The 7,429-nt window shown below is 34.8% G+C and overlaps 2 protein-coding genes across 2 annotated transcripts; both read right to left on the bottom strand.

Moving 5' to 3' along the window:
- LOC104717888 (zinc finger A20 and AN1 domain-containing stress-associated protein 7) lies at positions 861-2,268 on the bottom strand. Its single transcript, XM_010435536.1, has 2 exons — positions 1,992-2,268; positions 861-1,648 (listed from the first exon to the last, which is right to left on the bottom strand). The coding sequence occupies exon 2, from the start codon at positions 1,612-1,614 to the stop codon at positions 1,102-1,104; it is 513 nt and encodes a 170-aa protein (XP_010433838.1). The 5' UTR covers positions 1,615-1,648; positions 1,992-2,268; the 3' UTR covers positions 861-1,101.
- On the bottom strand, positions 3,359-7,429 carry LOC104748575 (putative nuclease HARBI1). The gene is made up of 3 exons (XM_010470193.2): positions 7,093-7,429; positions 6,757-6,822; positions 3,359-5,440 (listed from the first exon to the last, which is right to left on the bottom strand). The coding sequence occupies exon 3, from the start codon at positions 4,655-4,657 to the stop codon at positions 3,359-3,361; it is 1,299 nt and encodes a 432-aa protein (XP_010468495.1). The 5' UTR covers positions 4,658-5,440; positions 6,757-6,822; positions 7,093-7,429.

Consider the following 7,429-nt stretch of genomic DNA (forward strand, 5'->3'; position numbering starts at 1 on the left):
ATTTTATCATAATTTAATAGGATTTTAGTAAAGCTGACTAATTTTATTGTCTACTCAATTAATGAAAGAAAACATTATATGATGTTAAAATCTGTAATAATTAAGGTTTATAAAATTACATAAAGGTATAATCATAATCATGTATTTAAACTATTTCATTTCTCATCCAAGATCTGGTTTTTATTATGATATTTTTTATTATAAAATAGTGTTTGTTTCATTTGAGAGGATGAAAAACAAATTTAATAAATTGTAAGAAAATGTGTAAAGTAGATGTATCAAATATCAATTATGTGATAGTAAATGTTATAGAATATTAACTTTTATGTCAAATTAATCTGATTTTTTTTTACAAAAGAACTTTAAGATATAAAAGTGGATTTAAAAATACATGTCAAGTTTACCAACTGGACAAGAGAACTATTATTATTTTGAATCAAGACTGATAGAAATTTGTTTAAAAAGAGTTTCAAAAGAATAAAATATAAATAAAAAATGATATGCGTAACTAAAAAAGAATGTAAAATGTTGCAATGTAAATAAAAGTTAAACAAAACATTTTCATAAGATATATATCCGGGGCCATTGGGCCTGTAATGCTCATTTTTATTTTATTCAGTTGTGTGTATGTCAACTTGCCAACAGAATGGAAATTAATCTGAGAATCTTATCTCCAAGTTCCATGAATGGTCTTTTTCAAACACAGTCACAGGTGTTATCTGATGACCCGACGACACACCACATCGAACTGATTTGAGACCCACCATTTATGCCCATTTGCTTCATAATATATGAGATACTAAAACAAAGGCACTCTAAACATGTTCAATCTCTAAGTTGAGTTGAATCAAAACATAACCAAGAAGAAAAGCAAATAGATTCAATCTCACGACGTGTCTAGTTTTACAAGATAAACGTACGAGCAAATGAGACTCCACTTTAAGAGAAACCAAGAGCAGCAATTTTTCATTTTTGATTCATGGAAACCAAACACAAATCGAACATGATCACATCACATCAACATTCCCGGGAAGAAACTGATCAAATTGCAGAAGACAAAGTAATAATACTTAAGAAAAAGAACATTTTTTTGTTTTGTTTTCAAATCCTCTGAACTTTATCAGCCTTAATCACCGGGTTGGCCTTTGCGATTGCATCACGTCCAACTTCTTTGAAATCAAAGCTACACTCATGCTTCTCAGGGTACCTATGATTCCCGCAAAACGTGCTACCGCATTTGCACTTAAAACCCATTACCCCAACCTTCTTGTTACAGCTGAAACACCTGTTTGGTCGTACAGGTCTCGACGGCTCCCCCTCGTCCTCTGCGGCCGAAGACGGCTCAGCCGCTACAACAACGGTTTCAACAGGTGCTGGTTTAACTTCCAGAACCTGTTTTTGTTCCGGCGCAATGATACTGCATGACGGAATCTTTAAAGAGTTCTTAACCGCAGCTTTGGCTACCGCGGTTTGATCTTCCTCAGCGCGTAAGCTTCTGTAACATTTCGAACAGAGGTTCATGTTGGACGGTGATCCAAAGAACCCACATCCGTTATCACAGAGCTTTGGCTCTGTTGGTGGAAAGCTTGTGCTGTTGTTCTGCTCAGAGCCCATTTCTTGTACCTTCTCAAATCTATCTATTTCTCACCTTCAATTAACAAATAACCAAAACAAAATAAAAAACCCATTTATCATCTGACAACATAAGAATCTCTTTTTTTTTTATAAGGTTGACATCGATTCATTACACGATAAGATTCGATTTAACCCAGCTTCAATACAATCATTCAATTCGACCTAAACCAGATTCAACATAATCAAATCGATTCAATTTGATTTAAAAACCCAGCTATAATAAGATCTATCACGGTACTCAAATTAAGAACACCGTATTAATCAATAAGAAATGACCCATAAAATATTCAGATCTGTTGAAAAAGAAACAAAACAAATCAAATCAATTTCTGAAAAGAGAGAGAGAGAAAATTTACCAGAACAAGTCAGATCAAATGAGATTTGTTGCCACCAATTTGCAAAAGTTTCTTCCGGAATGAAAATTTCAACAGATCGGTGGGGGTTTCTTAATCTTGAAGGGATGGGTTCGTTTTTAAGGGATTTGTTTGTTAAATTCTGTTCAAAAAAAAAAAAGTGTTTTTGATCAGAACAAATCCCTTTGATTTAGGTAAAAGAGAAGAGAGAGATGAAAAGAGAAGAGAGAGAGATAACCAAACACGCAACAATAGTTGATGAGAGAAATGAGGCTTTTTGTTTATATAAATAATAATTAATCATTAATTGGTTTTGTTTTTTTGGTTTACGAGTTACGACGACGAACGAGACACGGTTTCCTTCTTTTTTTTACGACGTCAGTGTTGGTTGGCGTGCTTTTGAATTGTTTTTCAGCCGTTGGATCTGTTTACGACCAACGTTTTATGTGACGTTACTCTGTTTTCATTCTCTTTTTTTTTTTCTCATCGAACTGCTTCTTTTGGGGGTAATGGCGTTATCGTAATAATTTACAATCTTAGAGGTTAATAAAGTCATTTACCATTTCATCGCAGTCGTCCACTGTTTCCTCCTTTATTTTCAACAGTCGTCCACTGGATTAGATAAAATCATATAAATTAAATTTTAAAAAATAATTTAAACATTTTTGTGCTGAGATATAAGAAAAATTCAGAATTTTAACAAAGATTGTTATTAACGCAATAATTATATTGTCTTTAAGCTTAGGGGTTGTATTAACTTTTTGGTCTGAAACACAAATCTGTTTTCTTAAGAAAATGAATAATAATAATTCTCTTGTTTGTTTTTTATATATATTTTTTTTGTATTTTAAATCACATGTATGGAATAATGGAAAGATACTCTTTCAACCAAAACAGATGAGGTAATAGTTGTTAAAATATTTAATGGTGTACTACAAAATAATTTGATGTAATCAGACATGACATTCTTCTTTTTAAGCATAACCACGAATCATTTTGTATAGATAATGCTTAGATCTTCTTCCACCATGATTTATATATATAAGGACATCCTTAATGGGAGAACTATTTTTCATGTTCTTAGATTAAATATATTGTGTAAATAATCTAAGATCAGTTGTTAAGATCATAGAGAAAAAAAATGGGGAAACTAATTATGGTGTTCTTAGAATAAATATAAAGTGAAATAATGTAAGATCAGTAGTTAAGATCTTTTGTTAAAAAGCTAGTTATTGGGAGAACATGTTTAAGATCATAAGATTTAATAATATAATATTCATAAATATTTCACAAATTATAAAAACTTATAAAATAACATTTAAATTGCTTACTTATAAACTTGAAAATAAAATGTTAAAAAAACTAACATATTACATATTACCAAATTTATTCCAGATATGCTCTATCAAATCCTCCTTTAATTTCTGATGTGCTTGTCGATCACGAACTATTGTATGGCCATCACCTAAACCCTCAAGATTTGTAGACATATTAACTGAAAACGAAAGATCCGGAATATTTCTGGTTCCATCTTCTTGTTGGAATTCATGTGCGTCATAGAGTGTGTATGAATCTCGTTCATCTTCGACAATCATATTATGGAGTATGAGACATGCTCTCATAATATATGCAATCTTACCCTTTGACCATAAAAGAGATGGATTTTTAATCATGGCGAATCTAGATTGTAGGACTCCAAATGCACGCTCAACATCTTTTCGTGCACCTTCTTGTTTTTCTGCAAACAAACGATGTTTCGGATGTTGTGGTTGTGGGATGGATTTAACAAATGTCGCCCATTCCGGGTAAATACCATCCGTCAGATAGTAAGCCAAATTATATTCATTTCCGTTGACATAGTACGTAACTTCGGGAGCTCGACCGTAAATAATGTCATTAAATACTGGTGATTGATCAAGAACATTTAAATCGTTACAAGTACCTGGAGCTCCAAAAAATGCGTGCCATATCCAGAGATCTTGTGAAGCTACCGCCTCCAAAACTATTGTTGGTTTACTGGTGCCTCGTGAATACATTCCTTTCCAGGCGGTTGGGCAATTTTTCCACTTCCAATGCATACAGTCGATGCTCCCAACCATCCCGGGAAAACCCCGCAGTTCTCCGTAAAAGAGTAGCCTTTGAAGATCTGCTTGTGTGGGTCGGCGTAGGTATTCAGCGCCAAACAAGTCAACTATTCCGACGACGAAATGTTCCAAACATTTACGAGAAGTCGATTCAGACATACGTAGATATTCGTCAACCGAGTCCGCCCCAAGCCCATATGCTAGTAATCGAATTGCAGCAGTACATTGTTGTATCGGTGAGAAACCATTCCGGAAAGTTGCATCCTTTTTTGGTTTAAAATATGGAACTTCTTCACTGAGACGATTGACAATACGCAAGAACAATGACTTGTTCATGCGAAACCGTCGGCGAAATTGCTTCGTCGTGTAAGTCGGATTATCACTAAAATAATCGTTCCACAAACGTTCGTGGCCTTCTTCCCGTTGTCTATCGATATGCGTACGTGTAGTCTTTTCCTCCGGAATTTGCTCTTCAGCAGCTTCAAATTGATTATTATATTGCTCTTGGAAAAATTGGTTCATACTATCATTATTTGGATCATAATGATAGTGAAATTTGTTAAAATTGTTGGAAGAAGAAGCCATAGCAATAAAGAAGAAAAAGAATTATTTGTTGTTGTAGAGAGAAGCAAGGAGGAAGGAGCAAGGAAGAAATGTTTATTTTGGTGCAAGGAGCAAATGTTTGTTTTTGATGAAAAAACATTGTGCTCTTCTCATCTCATATATACAAGTGATGAAACTAAAATCCAAAGAAACAAAATGATACTAAACATCACGGGTTCACATACACACATCAACATTCACGGGTTCACATACTATCAAACTAGTCTAAACAAAAATCCAAACAACATCCACACATCAACATTCACGGGTTCACATACACACATCCGAAAACAAACAACATCCACACAACAACATTCACGGGTAGACATACACACATCCGAAAACAAACAACATCCACACATCCGAAAACAAACAACAACCACACATCCGAGACATTACTTGAGCTGGTTCACGTGGTCAGTCAGCTGTATCACTTGGTGTTGGAGCTGGATCACTTGATCCTTCAGCTGGATCACAAGTACCTTGAGGTGGATCATTTGGTCGTTGAGCTGGATCACCTGTTCGTTGAGCAGATTCAGTTGAGCTGGATCAATCGCAGGAGCTGGTACGTTGAGCAGGTTCAGTTGAGCTGGATCAATCGCAGGAGCTGGTACGTTGACCTGGTTCCGGAGGCTTGTGAATCCAATCGCAGGAGCTGGTTCCGGAGGATAGTGACAAGTCTCAGCCTCCTCTGATGACTCAGTACTATAGTCTAATGGGCTGTTTATACCATAGTCATAATCACGGTCCATTTCTTCGTTCAACCTGAAACCGAAGCATATAGCATATTAAAACAGTTAAACATGGGTTCATATAGCATACAGCATATTAAAACAGTGAACAACAAACATAAACATTGATCCATTCTAAACATTGAATCACATATAAAACATACACATTCATGAAAAACATTTAGCATAAACAAAGAAAATGGATTCATTAAAAACATAGATTCGCTTAGACAACAAACAAGATAGTCAGGGCGCATACATAACTAAACATAGCATATTAAAACAGTTCCGCCATTAGTTTCTTTTTCAATGCTTTTTCATCTTCGTCTAGGGTTTCATTCTTGGCAATGAGAGTGTCAAGAATGGACATCTTTTGGAGTTGTTTCATGCCCTCTAAATCCTTCTGTTTTATCTCCCACATGTGACTAAACTGTTCAGATGGTGCAAACTGTTCATGCCCTCTAAATCCTTCTGTTTCATGCCCTCTAAATCCTTCTGTTTTGATTCCATAGCAATCAGAATTAAACAAAGAAAAGATATTGTTCGAAGGTAGATGTTAGAAGAGAAGTAAAAGTTATGATAGATTGGAAGAAAGAGCCAAAAAGAAGGATGATAGAAGAGAAATAAAACAAGATGGACTTAAGAAGCAAAGCGGTTTGACGAAAATATAGAGAAGTTAAGAAGCCATCATTTAATCAAAAGTTAGGAGTTGTTAGGGAGTTTTAATTGTAAATAACAACAACCTACTTCAATCAAATCAGTAGTAAATAAAAGTCATTTACTATTTTTTCTAAGTAAATCATTCAAAGATTTGTTAACTACTCAACTATATTTGGTGAAGCATTAATAAGTTTCAAACCTATCACAAGTTTGAATATTTTTTTCAGTTTCACAAGTTTGAAAATTTTTCAAATTTTTGACAGTTTTAAAAATAGCAGACAGTTTCACAAGTCCTTACACACACTCAAACCTACAGAACAAAACTACAATCACAACGACAAGTCAAATCTAACCAAAACTAAGAGACATACAAACAAACCAAATGATAAAACATCCGACACCACAAAACGAAACCAAAAACAGACCAAAACAAAGATGGTGAGACAGACATACCAAAACAAAGAAACACTTACTTGACAGTAACTATGTCTAACATCCGACACCACAAAATGAAACCAATACCAAACCAAAACAAATATGGTGAGACATAAAGACCAAAACAAAGAGACACTTACTTGACAACAACAATGTCTAACATCCGACACCACAAAACCAAACCATAACCAATTATAATCACAGAATAAACACTAATATCACAACTCAATTCAAGAATCCAACCTTGCGACTAACCTTTATCTTTCGAGCAAACGCAGATTTCTTGAAGAATCCGGTGTAGTTTCCACTTGTTGACCTCACCTACAAACTCCGAGACAAAGAAATTTCAAGTTTAATTCATCAGTTTTATTGTTGATACAAAAATCTAAATACAACTCTCGGAATTCAATCATAGATAGATATAGATTAATCCCAAATCCTATACTATAATCGTATAATGATTAATCCCAAATCCTGTACTACACTGAAACCTAATCGTTTACCCTAAACCGAAATCTTACAGATTTGAGATTAACCCTAAATCGATAAAACCTAATTCAAAGATTGAAAGAGGAAACGACTGTGACAAACCTTCTCTGTATGACCGGAGATTTGCCCGACAAAGGAGAGGAGGAGACAAAGGCGAGTCGATTTTGATTTTGATTTCGATCGAGATTTGGTTTCGATTTGCCAAAAGCCGGACAACGGAAACGACGGAGACAACGACGGAGACAAGGAAGGAATAGGACGGAACTAGCTAAGATCCTTTCGATTTTGGTGTTTATATTGCCGGAAAATGGAGCTTCGGCGGCAAGGATGGCGAGAACGAAGCTGTCGCCTTTTCCAGAAGAGAAAGAAACCCTAGACACGATTTGCTGCGAATGAAAGAAATGAAAAAATTAGCCTTCTCTCCCTTATTTTTTCGACC

The sequence above is a fragment of the Camelina sativa genome, chromosome 2 (genome assembly GCF_000633955.1).
Source record: "Camelina sativa cultivar DH55 chromosome 2, Cs, whole genome shotgun sequence".
Lineage (NCBI taxonomy): Eukaryota > Viridiplantae > Streptophyta > Magnoliopsida > Brassicales > Brassicaceae > Camelina > Camelina sativa.

What these genes read in the sequence shown, in the direction of transcription:
- LOC104748575 (XM_010470193.2), bottom strand. Translation starts at nt 4,657, where the DNA reads ATGGCTTCTTCTTCCAACAATTTTAACAAATTTCACTATCATTATGAT.
- LOC104717888 (XM_010435536.1), bottom strand. Translation starts at nt 1,614, where the DNA reads ATGGGCTCTGAGCAGAACAACAGCACAAGCTTTCCACCAACAGAGCCA.